This window comes from Pleurodeles waltl, chromosome 12 (genome assembly GCF_031143425.1).
Source record: "Pleurodeles waltl isolate 20211129_DDA chromosome 12, aPleWal1.hap1.20221129, whole genome shotgun sequence".
NCBI classification, from domain to species: Eukaryota; Metazoa; Chordata; class Amphibia; order Caudata; family Salamandridae; genus Pleurodeles; species Pleurodeles waltl.
The window spans coordinates 103,227,361-103,246,755 of record NC_090451.1 but is presented as its reverse complement, the minus strand read 5'-3'; the positions used below and the strand labels follow the sequence as shown (position 1 = coordinate 103,246,755).

Sequence of the window (19,395 nt, the reverse complement as noted above, 5' to 3'; positions counted from 1 at the left end):
CACACATTCCCTTTCGATTGACTAGCACACGTAACTCACGTACCCACAATAAGAATGACATAAGCTTCATAATGGTATGTATTTAGTAGTATTTTTTTATAGCATAAACACAGAGGAGCATGGTGTGTGAGAAGAGTCTTCTTCATCAAAACACTTCTGACTTGTCATCCTCAAGCAAACACTCTGTGCTGGCAGGTTTGCCTAGAGCTTCAATTCTTATTTTTTAAATTCTTTTCTCTTTCCATGCAGTTCTTCCCACCGTCATGGCCTCGGGCGTCACTGGCAGTGTGTCTGTGGCACTGCACCCTTTGGTTATTCTCAACATCTCAGACCACTGGATCCGCATACGGTCCCAGGAGGGGCGCCCCATGCAAGGTACGAGCTGAGAAGAGAAGATGTACTCTCCATGAATGTTTTCAAGAGATGTTGTTTCGCAGGGTGGCATGGAGTGGAAAATCTAGGGACTGAGAACATAACATACATTCTATAGTATATTTAAAGTCAAGACCTAATTATGCATGCTAACTTCCTTGCTACCAACCTAAATGGTATTGGGATTTTAAATGTATCTGGGGAGTGGCAGGAAACATTGTTGCCTCAATAGTTTGTTCAAATTGCATCCTAAAAATATCCCTGAAGTTAAGTAAATCATAGGAATATAGAGAGGAATACTTGGTTGACAAGTGCAGGGCTTAAGGGAGTGGCCAAGTCGGCCACCGTCCAAAGCTGCTGAATGTAATCACAACATGCTTGGATACGCTCAAACCTAATTTGTCTAAGCTGTCCCTGAGCTAATCAGTACTCCAGAAGTGAGTTAAAAATATCAGGACTCCTGGAACTGCGCAGGAGATGCAGTCCCATAAGGATGCAGCCTATCAAAACCATAAAAATGTTACTTGTCCTGCAGGTCGAGTGACTCCAGTAATCTATTGTAATACTTTTGACTGATAAACTGGTCTCAGATTGCGTGATGTTATGTAAATATTTTATTTCCGAGAATTGCCTTTTTCTTCATTACCTGAGAGCGTATTCAAGTATGTGAATTCAGCATGTCTGCTGTATAAAAATTATTTTGTTTAAATTAAGACTAAAAGTTTGCTCCATGTATAATAATAAACTAGCCCACATATAAAGTACACATGACCCCTCACTTTTCTCTTAGTTCATCAGTAGCATTGGCATGGGGGGCTGGGGGAGGCAGGAATGTTTGTGAGTTTGTTTAAAAACTCGCTTTTAATAAATATATTACTTTACAGTCCACACAATTTATGTTGAAACAGCTATAAACCTTCCCACTGCCATGCAGTTTTACTGATCAAATGACATCGCGTACAAACGATTGTGTGGCAATCTGGTTTTAGCAAGTTTATCGTGTGCACATCACCCAGGCAAGTGTTTTGATTTGTTTTGATCCTATTAAAATCTTTGCTTCCGTCACACTTCAGAATTACCAAAATAATGCGTTTTCCTAACACTTTTTTCTTAATTGTATAGTTCGTTTGTAAGCTATTTAAATGTTGGGTGTTAAAATTAAACTAGCATCTTGTATCCTTTTATCTTACACTCTCATGTCAGACAGTTCTTTGCAAAATCCTGTAACTTTGCAGTCGGAGAAAGAAAAGTAAAGACCATTCTCCAGGATAAAATAAAGAAAAGGTTGTAAGAAGACATAAGCTGGCATTTGATCTGTTTTTTGAATTCAGGGCATATGTGGCAAGATAAACACAAGGTTTAATTTCATTTTTATTGCTCAATTGCTTTCTGAATGAACAGAACACCTGTTCTTTGCCTGTTCAAGCTCTCTCGCCAGAAAGGACTGGTAGGCTCTAAAAATAGCTCACCAATAAAATCTGACTCACCATAGTGAGTGGGTGAGGAGATTTTTTGAGTCATGTGGTGTCCATTTCAACCACCACCGTAGATCTGATAAAGGCAGTCTGAAAGTGGATACCATAGTCACACTTGTTTGGGCCCAGGAAGAGCTATCCAATTCTTTTAAACTCACCCAATCATACCCACTCATGTGGTATCACGCTACAACCCCTATTACTCATTGTACAGCTGATTTTGTTCCTGGCCCATCCAACTACGATAAATACCAAGAAAAGATCCCAAAACAGTCATCTGCAGGAACATCCAAACTCCTCATAAAGGATTACAACATTAACAGATCTGGGCTTCCATGTGATTTGTAGCTCACCAAATGGCCCCCTCTGGGAAATATACAAAGCTCTGAAAATTGGGCCTGCTAGCTTATAGAGGACAACCTGCAACCGTTTAATGGATTACAACACCTAAATGTTTAGAATTCCCAAACCTCCTCCAACCTGTATTCAAGATGCGGCTAATCACTAACAGGAAGCCTTCCTCCTGACTTTTTTTTTTTACAGATACAAACAAACAGGTATCCACTAGATTGTGGATCTGAAACAGGACATTTAGGGTGAACGTTTCTCAAAGGCAAACCCGTCCTTGCATTAACTCTGCTTGTCCCTTGCTACCTCAACTGCCAATCCCATGCTTGTCCAGTAGCTGTCTGAGAAGCCAACATTTGGACACTGCATCATCACTGCTGCATAATTCTCCAGGTAGACTGACTTTTTTCACACTATTGTTGGCGGAAGAAAAGCAGCTGGGCTGAATGTAAAGCACAACCAGTCCCTCCTAAAAGTTGATTCCTGGGTCTGCCCCCAGAGCAGGGAATGTATCCCTTTTAGTTCATCTTTGTGAATTTCCAGCCTGACATACATCAGCTCCCGTAGCCTGACTATGAAACCAACTTCCTACTCAGGCCCTCAACCTGAGCTGGCAAAGCACCTCAAATCACATTGACTCAGATGAAAATAAGACCAGAGCAGCCTCAGGGCAGCCATTAGCAGACTCCACCACCTATAACGGATTTTGGATCATCAGCAATTGGGTCTGTCTCCCAGATCTGCTGGACAATACTACTTTTCCTCTTTGAAAAAAAGTAATTGCCTCCCAATTGATTTGAGATTTAAATCAGTCGGTGATAAAATGTCACTGCAAAAAGAATGAGTTAGTAAAGTTACACTCTTTGCATCTCCTGGGTCTTACAGAAATGTGACTCATAAGCAGCTGAATGATCGCCCTGAAAAGGCTGTTGCATGGAAATTACAAAACATTTAAGAACACAAACTGTCAATGGTGTAGATAGCAGACACCTAATCTAGAATTTGACCTCTAGAATCAGAATTGCGCTCACCCAACAGCTCCTCCTGGTCCATCTGTGCATGATTGATCACAGCCAACCCTGTCAGCCTTAAGTTCTTCAACTTAGCCTCACACCTTCATATCATTTAATTCCTAACATAATCCTCATTTTTTGGGGATTGAAAGCTTAGGCTAGAGTAGGGAATGCATGTGCTGGGACATGTCCTTATTATGAGCCAATAATGGTTTTGGCAACTTGTAGAGCGGCAGCACATAGTCTTTAGATTCAGTTGGAGAAAGTTAATCTAAATATGCATTAAGAATTGAATCAGCATAGTGGCTACACGTTTAGGTGTACAATCATCAGCTGATCTCTGACCACTCAGTCATCCCAACCTCTAACCAATGCTTTTGAGTTAGCAGGTGATCACACCTTACCCAGGTGAAGTTTTTTCAAGGGACTTTCCTGCATCTCTTTAGAAGGCAGTCCAAAGCCCACTGCACCTCAGCTAACTGTTGCCCACTCTCCATGCCAACATGACAAGAACTTGCCCAAACAGTTGGTTGGACTCTCAAATCTGGAGTTCACAGGACCTAACACAGAACAAAAGTGGTTCAAATCCAGTTTGGATTTCTGAAAATACCACAGTAGAATCAGCTACAAGATATTACTACACAATGAAGCATTTCAAGAGTGCGCTGCATCAGTCAAAGCATGAAAGCAATACAATCGATATTATAGACATTTTAAGCCTTCAGGCCTGTAGTTCCTGAAGAATGCTGCTACATCACCTCTAGCAAGCATTGTGAGACCCTGCAGAGATTCCACCCAAACTGAGCAAACTTGAGATGGTGGAAAACATTTAGCAACCTTTACCATTGTTCCCAACCCCACAAACTACCTTATTGTTTACTCCTAGGAGTCCAACTCTGCCGCGATCATTGTGCAAATCCCAATCCCCTACCCCATAAATCTGTCCTGGACCATTGAATTAAATCAATTGTTCAGTTTTCTACTTTCTGCACTCATTCTCTTCCTCTTAAGTCTATGGGCCTTAAACATGTTATCGGAAATCCTGCTTCCCACTATTATTTGCATACCTTAAATACTTGACCAGCTGTATGCCATCCTCAGGCCTGCCTTTCCCAAACAAAATTCAGAGCAAGTGGTCACTTGACAATTTGGAGTGTTTGGAGGCCAACGGTCTCCTTGATGATGGTTCAGATTGGCAAGAGAAACTGAAGCAGCCCTTGCATAGATCTCCAAAGACTGTCCTTGGTTTAAAACAAATCTACAAACTTAGTAACAAATGTCAGGGACTATGGGCCTCATTATGACCCTGGCGGGCGGCGGAGGCCACCTGCCAGGATTCCGCCCTCCATAATACCGCTCCGCGGTCAGAAGACCGCGGAGGGTATTATGAGTTTTTCCCTGGGCTGGCGGGCGGTCTCCAAAAGACCGCCCGCCAGCCCAGGGAAAAACTCCCTTCCCACGAGGATGCCGGCTCGTAATCGAGCCGGCGGAGTGGGAAGGTGCGACGGGTGCTACTGCACCCGTCGCGTATTTCACTGTCTGCTATGCAGACAGTGAAATACTAGCGGGGCCCTCTTACAGGGGCCCCTGCAGTGCCCATGCCATTGGCATGGGCACTGCAGGGGCCCCACGACAATCCTTACTGCCATCCTGTTCCTGGCGGGCGAGCCGCCAGGAACAGGATGGCGGTAAGGATTGTCAGAATCCCCTCGGCGGCGCAGCGAGCTGCGCCGCCTTGGAGGATTCTTAGGGGCAGTGGAAAACCGGCGGGAGACCGCCGGTTTTCCCGTTCTGACCGCGGCCAAAGCGCCGCGGTCAGAATGCCCAAGGGAGCACCGCCGGCCTGTCGGCGGTGCTCCCGCCCCCGTTGGCCCTGGCGGTTCTCTACCGCCAGGGTCATAATGAGGCCCTATGTCTTCTTGTTGGGCAAAGTTGATCATTGTTTGGTGATCAGGATAAATGGGGTTTTAGGAAACTGCACAATCAGAAAGTTCCTTACAAACCAAAGCAAAGAATCCTGGAAAGGAGTGTCAAGTCCAGCACTTGAACATTTTCAGTAGGTAGCCACATTTTCTTATTTACCGGTCTGCTCAATACATGTCTCATCTCAAATCATTGAAAAACATTACGTTGATCTTCATGCTATGCATGTTTATTTAGAAGACAATCTCCAGCTATCACGAGTCTAGCAAATTCATTGAAGGACGTGAATAAAAAATGCATTCTTCTGATTAGTCAGTAATTGTAGCTTGACCCATTACCATCAGAGTACTGTGATGTCTTGTCAGTTTAACTATGGCCTTGTCTTCGATTGCCACATTTCAGCAGCACAATTGCAGCATAGCATAAGGTCTGCTATCCAGCCAAACAACCGCACTTGAAACCTCAGGGTTCTCAAGTGCGCTTGTTTGGCTAGATGGCATATCTTTTGATCTAAATACGGTCCCTAAACTTAACAAGGTTCGGTACCCTTGACATAACGTATTGCTATTGCTGAAATTTGTGTGGTTCATTGTAGTCAAACTAATCCGTGATAGATTTTTTAAAAGTGTATGAAGATTATTTTGTCAGAGGATATTGGAATTTAAAGCTGGTCCGACCCTATATCGGATTGATGTCCTGTGTAGTTTCCGTTTTGAAATTGCATGTTTACGACTTCTTCAAGGCTTGCTATGAACTAAATAGCAATCTGTCAAAGTCCCTCGATAGGGATGAAACGCACGCCGGCTGATTTCTTTGTTCGTCCAAGATCGTTGACACATTTGCGCTTAAAAAGACTCAGTAAATTTTTTTTTTTGCTCATTGAAGTGTTTAGTAAAGGATGTTTATTTAGTTTAATTTTTTGGGCTCTTTTTGTACCATTGTACATACCAGAGATCACCACTTGCTATATTGATATCTGCTCTCGGATTACGATATATCGACTATATAGGAGAATGAATAAGAGTGTTCCGCTACTTTTTGTGCACTTCATACATGTCCCAGACCTGATAAAGGCATGGGACCCCATTTATAGGAGACTGCCCCACACTTAATTGGAGGAAGATGTTTTTAATGTTTTGCATGCCCCTGCCTTCTGTTACATTACACAATATGCTGCTGCCACCACCATACAGCTCCACAGAGCCTGTGTAAATGGAACTGTAGCAACTTTAATGGAAAGGGGTACACTTTGGTTGCCCCTTTGGCATCACTGTTGAGCATGATGTTTCTAAGTTTGCTAAATGGGACAAAGTCAAATGAACTAGTATGATTGTTGAGCTCACTGATTGCGAAACACACTGCAGAAAATCACACAACAGAAGATGTATGAGGATATTGAGACACAACTTGACAAGACAGATGTTTGTTTCAAAATACTCTATCTCCCCTACTAATGTACCTGTATTTTAGTGTCTCTTTGTAAAACCACATCAACTTTCCACTGGAAAAAAATATAGTCAAAAGTATTGGTTGTATCAGTAACGTTTCTTTCAATGGTTTCTTCTGTGTATTTTAAGGTCTTCGATTTATGTCTTCTGCCTCAATGGCGGGGGGAGGGGGGCTTACTGGTGAACTTTGCCAATCCTGTTCTGATAATAACATGGCTGCCATCTCCCCTTTCAAATCCTTTCGTTTCTATTTCCACAGTCATAGGAGCCCTTATTGGAAAACAGGAGGGACGCAACATTGAAGTAATGAATTCTTTTGAGCTTCTGTTCAGCACAGTGCAGGACAAGATTGTGATCAACAAAGAATATTACTACACCAAAGAGGAGCAATGTAAGCATATGATGGAGAATACTAGTAATAATGCGCAGTATTTGATATTTACAAGAAATGGAGAAGTATAGAAAATGATTGTGGCTGGTAAAAAGGTGGTGAACAATACTATTAGGAAAGTTAGATGACAGACTTAAGAGATGATCATACTGAGACCTACCATTGAAAATAAGGAATATCTGCTCCTAGGGTAGCTGTAAAATACTTCACATCATGTAAAATACTGTAATCAATTGGGATCACTGTGACTTTAAAGAAAGGGTATCTCTAACTACCCAGTTTATGGAGGCTTTAATACTCCAAAAGGGAGCAGGGCAGTAGCAAGTATGATGTTTGCTCTTAGCCAGTATACTAATACTTTAAAGCGACTGATACTCAGACAAAACTCTATGGCCCTCCTTAAAAGTAGGCTGGAGTGGTTTCTTTTGGGGGTGTCATGCTTGACATTTCTGAGAGGCCTAACGTTTCCACACACCAATTAACAGAGTGTGGGACAAAGATCAGTTTTACCAGGTGTGAAGCTGCACAGAGTAGAACCATTGGGGCTGCACTAGAGGCAAAGGGTATAGGCTCAGCCTTGTCACCACACAATTCCTTCTGCAGCAAAGGGGAGCATGAAGTGCTTCCCCAGTAGCCCCTGAGCCTGTCCTAAAAGCTTTTGATGCCCACCTATTCCATCTCTCTCTCTGTCCTTCTTTTCTCTGTCCTCTTGCCCCCCCCCCCCCCCCTTTTATCTTTTACCCCATCTGACCACCTCCACCTCCCCAGTCAAATTTACTTGTTCAGACCAGGTGATAAATAGGAGTAGAACACTTTAGAGATAGAGAGACAGAAACACATTAATTATTCCCCATTCTGGTGTCTAAAACTTGGAATACCCAATTTGGGTGACAGGTAACTGGCCAGCCGGAATCTGTAATTCCAAGCTGTTGTAATGAGGTTGAAAGGGGGGTATGAAGACTAATCCCTGCTTCTAACCAGCTCTGTATAGAGAAGCTAGTGCTCCAGGAGAAAGTAGCACAAATATGAAGGTCAGCTGTTCGATCATAGCCTGTAGTATATAGAGGTTTTAATACACTATGTGTGGGAGCATTGTCTATTTGAAGACTAGTTTCTACCTATCCCAAACTGTTTTTTAAACAAATAAATATTCTATCAGTTAGAGATCAATGAATGGGTTTCTGCTCTGAGTTACCAAATTAAAGGGGATTTCTTTATCCAGGAACACCTTTGTGGTTATGTGTTTCTAGGGTAGAGGGGGGGTCCAAAAGCATGCTGATAAACCCAAGAGAAATTAGTATATTAAGGATTTGACTAGATCTGCACTAGTGTTAGCAGTCAGTCAGGGACTTCTTGGTTTGCAAAAGGAGCTGTGATGGAATTTTAAACTCCACTTCACTTTATTTACTCCATTTTCTACTTTGCAGTCAAGCAGGTCTTCAAGGAAATGGAGTTCCTCGGCTGGTACACTACTGGTGGACCCCCAGACCAATCTGACATCCATGTCCATAAACAGGTGAGGTATGGATGTGGACTAACAGCACTGACGCGTACATTTCCTGTGCATGTCACCTGAGAGCAATAATAAATAGAGAACCTTCTGAATTGGATCTGGTCATGAACTCAAGAACATGCATTTGGGAGAGTTCCTTTTCTGCCGCAAAAGAAAAAGGCTAGTAAGAGTACAGCTTTAACCTTCTGAAACGTCTGCACTTAGAGCTCTAAAAGTGGTGCCTAATGTGTAATTATTATTATTATAGTATAAGATTGTGTATGTTTTCTGAAATTTCAGATGAGTTGGGGGGGGGGGGGAGTATTTTCATGTGTTAGGAGGACCCAAGGATGACATTTGTTGTAAAATAACCTTTTTATTTTTCTATTGATCTTCTTTGGTTTGCTGTTTTGATGAGGCCAATTAATATCGAAGTCTATACTAAGAAACCTCTCTTCCCAACATGGACCATTTTATTTTCCCTTTCAGAGTGGGATTCCTTTTTTTTAAATGTGTCAATTTTCAAGCCAATTGTTAGGTGTCACACAGTGGACTTTGTGTCATTCCTTGCAAGCTGCTGCATACAGTATACAAACAAGGGGCATGGAAGCGGAGGGTAAGGGGCGATCATCTGTAGATTTGATTTGCAGTTGGTTTAGAGAGTGATGTATGCAAACATCTTGATTCACGAATGGCTTTTAAATATTTTATATGCTGATTCTCTTGATACTAGTCCGTGATGTTCACGGACTCTTGTAGGAAAACACTGCATTTGTACAGAACACTTTCTTGCAGGCATGTCTTAAGGTACCTTTATGCATGGTTTGCCCTTTGATACTTGCTTTCAAAACAGAGCTTGTTGTAGTGAATGATTATGTAAATTGCGGTTTAAATAGAAGAGGTTTAGGAGGCCAAACGCATTTAACTTGTGTGAAAGCAGGAATACAATACAAGGCATAATAAGCATGGATGCTGCTTATAACGGAAGAGGAATTCAAATGTGTGTAATCCTTGTATTTTTTTCAACGTAAAATATCAAGACAAGTTTTCTTTGATATCAACATTATTTGAGAAAATCTAAGGATGAGCTGGCTGAATCCTGTGAAAAGTAAATTATGCCTTGGCAGGCATTTCCATGTATATTCTGGCACATGTTTATAAAGATTGAAAACGTTGAATTAAATGTACAGTTTTGATGTACTGTACAGTATGCTTGCTTTCCACCATTTTTAAAAATGTTTTTTCTGTTACTTTTAAGTTATATTTTAGAGGAAAGCAATGGCAAAGCCAACAGCTCTGCACTCAATACAAAGGCAAGATGTACTGTCTTTGTTTTTAGGTACTTGCTCCATGTATACTGGGCACCATATAGTTTTTATCTTCCTTGTTATAAATTATTGCATGTTGAGTGATGTAACCTTTACTTACTTCAATTAGATAACATATTTAGTAACAGTGGTTCGTAAAGGGAAAGTCATTCAGTGGATACTCTGGCTCAAATTCACTAACCTATTTGTATGCAAGTTTGGGTTACACATGCAGAAAGACCTTTCTGAATGCAAAGCCACTTTTCCGTGAAGTTGATGTTACAGTTTAAAAAAAAAAAAACACGTGAAGGTTTCCATGTGAGTAAATCTTCTCCTGTGGGCAGGGACTAGGCATTCCAGGTGTGCACTGCCTTTAAGTTTCTGCACACACAGAAACCTACACATTTGTAGATATTCACAAAACAGTTTCTGACCCACTCCCACAGTATGAAAGGTTGAAGATTTACTGCTGTGGAGTGCAGAGGTAAATCCATTTGCAGAGTGTTAAAGGAACAACCCCATAATAAGTGATGTTGTACGAATATGGGGGTTCTCCACAGGGCAAAATATTTTTCTGTCAAAAAGGTCAGCCAGTGCATTTACAAAGTTATACATCCTAGTATCCCCATTGTGACAGGAGATTCTGGAATACTTAATCCACATGTTGATTTGCACACCCTTTTGTAAATAAATATGTCCAAAGCTAGAGATAGTCCTATAGCACGTAATAAAGACTGTCTCACTGACATTTACACTTTACCAGTTTAAAAAATGCTTAGTCTAAGCTACACTACAGAACTGCAAAGTCTAAACTGCTGCCTAAGTCTGTCTACACCAAAGGAAAAAGGACACCTGATATTATAAAAATTATAAGAGTTAAAAAAACATTGTGTTCCTTACGCTTACAGGCTTCACATACTTTAATGCCATGTACTGGCAGTTGCCTCCGAGTCCGTTCCTTGCTTTGCAGCTTGTGAGACTGGGACATTGAAACACTATGGGCCTTATTCCGAACCTGACGGTCCAGTGACCGACAGGGTCGGGGTGGCGGTCGGACCGCCACATGCTACCGCAGCGGTCTGACCGCCAGCACTGCCACTTCTTGCCAGCACGATGGTGTGGCAGTGCTGGTGGTCCTAATCTGCTAGGGCAGCCCTGAAAGCTGCGCAGCCCTGTGGATTACTACTACCTTCTCCGCCAGCAGTTTCATGGCGGTTGCACTGTCATGAAACGGCAGCCAGAGACACGGTGCAGGGTGCTTCATGCACTTGGCATGGACAGTGCAGGGGCCCCTCTGGCCAGCCTTGTCGCAAAGTTCACTGTCTGCTTTACTGACAGTGAACATTGTGATGGGTGCTGGTGCATCCTACGCTCTACAGTATTGCCGCTGGCTCTATAACAAACTGGAGACAATGCTGTAGGCTGTTTACCACTGGGTCAGCGGGCGGAAACTCAGTTTCTGCCCATGGACCCAGCGGGAAACTTGTTATGGGGCTGGAGGGGAGGTGGCAGCACTGGCGGCAACCTACCTGTCAGGGCTTCGGTGGATGGGCTTTTCCATCCATCAAAGTCAAAATTAGAGCCTATGTGTATTCTTTGGATGCATGTTCCACATTTTACCATTGTAAGGAAATGCCTCCTTGGCATGGTTACCCCCTGACTTTTTGCCTTTGCTGATGCTATGTTTTGAATTGAAAGTGTACTGAGGCCTGCTAGCCAGGCCCCAGCACCAGTGTTCTTTCCCTAACCTGTACATTTGATTCCACAATTGGCACACCCTGGCATCCAGGTAAGACCCTTGTAACTGGTACCCCTGGTACCAAGGGCCCTGATGCCAGGGAAGGTCTCTAAGGGCTGCAGCATATCTTATACCACCCTGGGGACCCCTCACTCAGCACAGACACACTGCTTGCCAGCTTGTGTGTGCTGATGAGAACAAAACGAGTAAGTCGACATGGCACTCCCCTCAGGGTGCCATGCCAACCTCACACTGCCTATGCAGTATAGATAAGTCACCCCTCTAGTAGGCCTTACAGCCCTAAGGCAGGGTGCACTATACCATAGGTGAGGGCACCAGTGCATGAGCACTGTGCCCCTACAGTGTATAAGCCAAACCTTAGACATTGTAAGTGCAGGATGGCCATAAGAGTATATGGTCTGGGAGTCTGTCAAACACGAACTCCACAGCACCATAATGGCTACACTGAAAACTGGGAAGTTTGGTATCAAACTTCTCAGCACAATAAATGCACACTGATGACAGTGTACATTTTATTGTAAAATACACCCCAGAGGGCACCTTAGAGGTGCCCCCTGAAACTTAAACCAACTACCCGTGTAGGCTGACTGGTTCTAGCAGCCTGCCACACTCGAGACATGTTGCTGGCCACATGGGGAGAGTGCCTTTGTCACTCTGTGGCCTGTAACAAAGCCTGCACTGGGTGGAGATGCTAACACCTCTCCCAGGCAGGAGCTGTAACACCTGGCGGTGAGCCTCAAAGGCTTACCCCCTTTGTTCCAGCACCACAGGGCACTCCAGCTAGTGGAGTTGCCCGCCCCCTCCGGTCACGGCCCCACTTTTGGCGGCAAGGCCGGAGGAGATAATGAGAATAACAAGGAGGAGTCACTGGCCAGTCAGGACAGCCCCTAAGGTGTCCTGAGCTGAAGTGACTCTAACTTTTAGAAATCCTCCATCTTGCAGATGGAGGATTCCCCCAATAGGGATAGGAATGTGACCCCCTCCCCTTGGGAGGAGGCACAAAGAGGGTGTACCCACCCTCAGGGCTAGTAGCCATTGGCTACTAACCCCCCAGACCTAAACACGCCCTTAAATTTAGTATTTAAGGGCTTCCCTGAACCTAAGAATTTAGATTCCTGCAACTTACAAGAAGAAGAGGACTGCTGAGCTGAAAACCCCTGCAGAAGAAGAAAGAAGACACCAACTGCTTTGGCCCCAGTCCTACCAGCCTGTCTCCTGCCTTCTAAAGAAACCTGCTCCAGCGACGCTTCCCCAGGACCAGCGACCTCTGAATCCTCAGAGGACTGCCCTGCTTCAAGAAAGACTAGAAACTCCAGAGGACAGCGGCCCTGTTCCACAAAGACTGCAACTTTGTTTCAGAGGAGCAGATTTAAAGACCCCTGCAATCCCCGCAAGAAGCGTGAGACTTGCAACACTGCACCCGGCGACCCAGACTCGACTGGTGGAGAAACAACGCTACAGGGAGGACCCTTCGGCGACTCCAAGACTGTGAGTAACCAAAGTTGTCCCCCTGAGCCCCCACAGCGACGCCTGCAGAGGGAATCCCGAGGCTCCCCCTGACCGCGACTGCCAGACTCTAAAATCCCGACGGCTGGAAAAGACCCTGCACCCGCAGCCCCCAGCACCTTAAGGATCGGAACTTCAGTGCAGGAGTGACCCCCAGGAGGCCCTCTTCCTTGCCCAGGTGGTGGCTACCCCGAGGAGCCCCCCCCCCCCCTTGCCTGCCTGCACCGCTGAAGAGACCCCTTGGCCTCCCATTGATTTGCATTGCGAACCCGACGCTTGTTTGCACACTGCACCCGGCCGCCCCGCGCTGCTGAGGGTGTACTTTTTGTGTGGACTTGTGTTCCCCCCCGTTCCCCCCCCCCCCCGTGCCCTACAAAACCCCCCTGGTATGCCCTCCGAAGACGCGGGTACTTACCTGCTGGCAGACTGGAACCGGGCACCCCCTTCTCTCTATTGAAGCCTATGCGTTTTGGGCACCACTTTGAACTCTGCACCTGACCGGCCCTGAGCTGCTGGTATGGTGACTTTGGGGTTGCTCTAAACCCCCAACGGTGGGCTACCTTGGACCCCAATTTGAACCCCGTAGGTGGTTTACTTATTTGCAAGAACTAACAATACTTTACCTCCCCCAGGAACTGTGAAAATTGCACTAAGTGTCCACTTTTAAAACAGCTTATTGTGTTTTATGTAAAAAGTATATATGCTACTGTGATTATTCAAAGTTCCTAAAGTACTTACCTGCAATACCTTTCAAATGAGATATTACATGTAGAATTTGAACCTGTGGTTCTTAAAATAAACTAAGAAAATATATTTTTCTATAACAAAACCTATTGGCCTGGATTTGTCTCTGAGTGTGTGTTCCTCATGTATTGCCTGTGTGTATGTACAACAAATGCTTAACACTACTCCTTTGATAAGCCTACTGCTCGACCACACTACCACAAAATAGAGCATTAGTATTATCTCTTTTTGCCACTATCTTACCTCTAAGGGGAACCCTTGGACTCTGTGCATACTATTCATTACTTTGAAATAGTGCATACAGAGCCAACTTCCTACATTGGTGGATCAGCGGTGGGGTGCAAGACTTTGCATTTGCTGGACTACTCAGCCAATACCTGATCACACGACAAATTCCAAAAATTGTCATTAGAAATCGATTTTTGCAATTTGAGCTATTTTTCTAAATTCTTAAAAGACCTGCTAGGGCCTTGTGTTAGATCCTGTTTAGCATTTCTTTTAGAGTTTAAAAGTTTGTGAAAGTTTGACTTAGAACCTAGAACTAGTTTTAGATTCTTAAAAAGTATTCCAACTTTTAGAAGCATAATGTCTAGTACAGAGATGAATGTGGTGGAACTCTGCATCACCCCTTACCTCCATCTTAAGATGAGGGAGCTAAGGTCACTCTGTAAAATAAAGAAAATAACAATGGGCCCCAGACCTTCCAAACTACAGCTCCAGGAGCTTTTGGCAGAGTTTGAAAGAGCCAACCCCTCTGAGGATGGCAACACAGAGGATGAAGATAGTGACTTGGAGGGCAATTACCCCCCTCCAGTCCTACTTAGGGAGAACAGGGCTGCTCAAGCGCGGACTCCAAACATAATAGTCAGAGATGATGTTTCCCTCACAGGAGAGACCAACATCTCTGAAATCACTGAGGATAACTCCAGTGAAGAGGACATCCAGTTAGCCAGGATGGCCAAGAGATTGGCTCTGGAAAGACAGATCCTAACCATAGAAAGGGAAAGAAAAGAGATGGGCCTAGGACCCATCAATGGTGGCAGCAACATAACTAGGGTCAGAGATTCTCCTGACATGTTGAAAATCCCTAAAGGGATTGTAACTAAATATGAAGATGATGATGACATCACCAAATGGTTCATAGCTTTTGAGAGGGCTTGTGTAACCAGAAAAGTGAACAAATCTCACTGGGGTACTCTCCTTTGGGAAATGTTCACTGGAAAGTGTAGGGATAGACTCCTCACACTCTCTGGAGAAGATGCAGAATCTTATGACCTCATGAAGGGAACCCTGATTGAGGGCTTTGGATTCTCCACTGAGGAGCATAGGATTAGATTCAGGGGGGCTCAAAAATCCTCGAGCCAGACCTGGGTTGATTTTGTAGACTACTCAGTGAAAACACTGGATGGTTGGATTCAAGGCAGTGGTGTAAATAATTATGATGGGCTGTACAATTTATTTGTGAAAGAACACCTGTTAAGTAATTGTTTCAATGATAAACTGCATCAGCATCTGGTAGACCTAGGACCAATTTCTCCCCAAGAATTGGGAAAGAAGGCGGACCATTGGGTCAAGACTAGGGTGACCAAGACTTCCACAGGGGGTGACCAAAAGAAAGGGGTCACAAAGCCTCCCCAGGGGAAGAGTGTTGAGACATCCAAAAACAAAAATAGTAAAGAGTCTTCTACAGGCCCCCAAAAACCTGCACAGGAGGGTGGTCCCAGAGCCTCTTCACAAACCAATTTTGGATACAAGTGTAAAAACTTTGATCCCAAAAAGGCCTGGTGTCGTAGCTGTAATCAGCCTGGACACCAAACTGGAGACAAGGCCTGTCCCAAGAAAAGTACCACTTCAAACTCCACTCCAGCTAAAACTGGAATGGCCAGTCTCCAAGTGGGATCAACAGTGTGCCCAGAGCAAATCAGGTGTCACACTGAAGCTACATTAGTCTCTGAAGGTGGGGTGGATTTAGCCACACTGGCTGCCTGGCCTCCTAACATGCAAAAATACAGGCAGCAACTCTTAATTAATGGGACAAATGTAGAAGGCCTGAGGGATACAGGTGCCAGTGTCACCATGGTGACAGAGAAACTGGTTTCCCCTGGTCGATACCTGGCTGGACAAACTTATCCAGTCACCAACGCTGACAATCAGACTAAAGTACATCCCATGGCTATGGTAACTTTAGAGTGGGGAGGGGTCAATGGCCTGAAACAGGTGGTGGTCTCCTCAAATATCCCAGTAGACTGTTTGCTTGGAAATGACCTGGAGTCCTCAGCATGGGCTGAGGTAGAACTGAAAACCCATGCAGCCATGCTGGGTATCCCTGAACTGGTGTGTGTCAAGACAAGGGCACAGTGCAAAGCTCAGGGTGAAAAAGTAGAGCTGGAGTCTGGAAAAAGGGCCCAGCCTACCAAGAGAAAAGGAAAGCCAGCTGGGAAACCAGCTGCAACACAACAACAAAAAGAGAACCTCTCTTCTCAGGAAGAAGTTCTGCCCTCTGAGGGAACTGAGCCTATGGAGTTAGAACCTTATCAGGTTGAGCTCTTAGGCCCATGGGGTCCCTCAAGGGAGCAGTTGTGTAAGGGGCAAGAAACCTGTCCCTCTCTTGAAGGCCTTAGGCAGCAAGCTGCTGAAGAGTCCAATGGCAAGAAAACTGGAACACATAGGGTCTATTTGGAAGATGGGCTCCTGTACACTGAGGCAAGAGATCCCAAACCTGGTGCCACTAGGAGAGTGGTAGTGCCTCAGGAGTTCAGAGAGTTCATTCTGACCTTAGCCCATAATATTCCCCTTGCTGGGCATTTGGGACAAACCAAGACGTGGGAGAGACTAGTCAACCACTTCTACTGGCCCAATATGTCCCAGAAAGTTAAGGAGTTTTGTGTCTCCTGTACCACCTGTCAAGCCAGTGGTAAGTCAGGTGGACATCCAAAGGCCCCCCTCATTCCACTTCCAGTGGTGGGGGTCCCCTTTGAAAGAGTGGGTGTGGACATAGTGGGTCCACTTGAACCTTCCACAGCCTCAGGAAATATGTACATCCTAGTAGTAGTGGATCATGCTACTAGGTATCCTGAAGCTATTCCCCTTAGGTCGACTACTGCCCCTGCAGTAGCCAAGGCCCTCATTGGTATCTTTACCAGAGTGGGCTTCCCTAAGGAGGTGGTGTCTGACAGAGGTACCAACTTCATGTCCGCATACCTGAAACACATGTGGAATGAGTGTGGAGTGACTTATAAATTCACTACACCCTATCATCCACAAACTAATGGCCTTGTTGAGAGATTCAACAAGACATTAAAGGGCATGATCATGGGGCTCCCAGAAAAACTCAAAAGGAGATGGGATGTCCTCCTGCCATGTCTGCTCTTCGCTTACAGAGAGGTGCCTCAGAAGGGAGTAGGATTCTCACCCTTTGAACTTCTGTTTGGCCACCCTGTAAGGGGACCACTAGCTCTTGTGAAAGAAGGCTGGGAGAGACCTCTTCATGAGCCTAAACAAGACATAGTGGACTATGTACTTGGCCTTCGCTCAAGGATGGCAGAGTACATGGAAAAGGCAAGTAAAAACCTTGAGGCCAGCCAACAGCTCCAGAAGTTTTGGTATGACCAAAAGGCTGCACTGGTTGAATTTCATCCAGGGCAGAAAGTCTGGGTTTTGGAGCCTGTGGCTCCCAGGGCACTTCAGGACAACTGGAGTGGCCCTTACCCAGTGCTAGAGAGGAAGAGTCAGGTCACCTACCTGGTGGACCTGGGCACAAGCAGGAGCCCCAAGAGGGTGATCCATGTGAACCGCCTTAAGCTCTTCCATGACAGGGCTGATGTGAATCTGTTAATGGTAACAGATGAGGATCAGGAAGCTGAGAGTGAGCCTCTCCCTGATCTTCTGTCATCAAACCCTAATGATGGCTCAGTAGATGGAGTGATCTATTCAGACACCCTCTCTGGCCAACGGCAATCTGACTGCAGGAAGGTCCTGCAACAGTTTGCTGAGCTCTTTTCCCTAACCCCTGGTCAGACACACCTGTGTACCCATGATGTGGACACAGGAGACAGCATGCCTGTCAAAAACAAAATATTCAGACAGTCTGATTGTAAAGAAATGGCTCCCTGTTGCAGTTACCCCCCACTTTTTGCCTGATACTGATGCTGACTTGACTGAGAAGTGTGCTGGGACCCTGCTAAACAGGCCCCAGCACCAGTGTTCTTTCACCTAAAATGTACCATTGTCTCCACAATTGGCACAACCCTGGACCCAGGTAAGTCCCTTGTAATTGGTACCCCTGGTACCAAGGGCCCTGATGACAGGGAAGGTCTCTAAGGGCTGCAGCATATCTTATGCCACCCTGGGGACCCCTCACTCAGCACAGACACACTGCTTGCCAGCTTGTGTGTGCTGATGAGAACAAAACGAGTAAGTCGACATGGCACTCCCCTCAGGGTGCCATGCCAACCTCACACTGCCTATGCAGTATAGATAAGTCACCCCTCTAGTAGGCCTTACAGCCCTAAGGCAGGGTGCACTATACCATAGGTGAGGGCACCAGTGCATGAGCACTGTGCCCCTACCGTGTCTAAGCCAAACCTTAGACATTGTAAGTGCAGGGTTGTAAAGAAATGGCTCCCTGTTGCAGTTACCCCCCACTTTTTGCCTGATACTGATGCTGACTTGACGGAGAAGAGTGCTGGGACCCTGCTAACCAGGCCCCAGCACCAGTGTTCCTTCACCTAAAATGTACCATTGTATCCACAATTGGCAGACCCTGGCATCCAGATAAGTCCCTTGTAACTGGTACTTCTAGTACCAAGGGCCCTGATGCCAAGGAAGGTCTCTAAGGGCTGCAGCATGTCTTATGCCCCCCTGGAGACCTCTCACTCAGCACAGACACACTGCTACCAGCTTGTGTGTGCTAGTGAGGACAAAACGAGTAAGTCGACATGGCACTCCCCTCAGGGTGCCATGCCAGCCTCTCACTGCCTTTGCAGTATAGGTAAGACACCCCTCTAGCAGGCCTTACAGCCCTAAGGCAGGGTGCACTATACCATAGGTGAGGGTACCAGTGCATGAGCATGGTACCCCTACAGTGTCTAAACAAAACCTTAGACATTGTAAGTGCAGGGTAGCCATAAGAGTATATGGTCTGGGAGTCTGTCAAACACGAACTCCACAGCACCATAATGGCTACACTGAAAACTGGGAAGTTTGGTATCAAACTTCTCAGCACAATAAATGCACACTGATGCCAGTGTACATTTTATTGTAAAATACACCACAGAGGGCACCTTAGAGGTGCCCCCTGAAACTTAACCGACTATCTGTGTAGGCTGACTAGTTTTAGCAGCCTGCCACGAACCGAGACATGTTGCTGGCCCCATGGGGAGAGTGCCTTTGTCACTCTGAGGCCAGTAACAAAGCCTGCACTGGGTGGAGATGCTAACACCTCCCCCAGGCAGGAATTGTCACACCTGGCGGTGAGCCTCAAAGGCTCACCTCCTTTGTGCCAACCCAGCAGGACACTCCAGCTAGTGGAGTTGCCCGCCCCCTCCGGCCAGGCCCCACTTTTGGCGGCAAGGCCGGAGAAAATAATGAGAAAAACAAGGAGGAGTCACTGGCCAGT

General features: G+C 45.4%; 1 protein-coding gene across 1 annotated transcript in view; it reads left to right on the top strand.

The window, feature by feature from the left end:
- COPS6 (COP9 signalosome subunit 6) overlaps positions 1-19,395 on the top strand; it is a 131,638-nt gene that overhangs the window by 23,536 nt on the left and 88,707 nt on the right. The window contains exons 2-4 of the mRNA XM_069216789.1: positions 250-375; positions 6,839-6,970; positions 8,398-8,486. Coding sequence (XP_069072890.1) covers positions 250-375; positions 6,839-6,970; positions 8,398-8,486 — 347 coding nt within the window. The remainder of the gene's footprint in view (positions 1-249; positions 376-6,838; positions 6,971-8,397; positions 8,487-19,395) is intronic.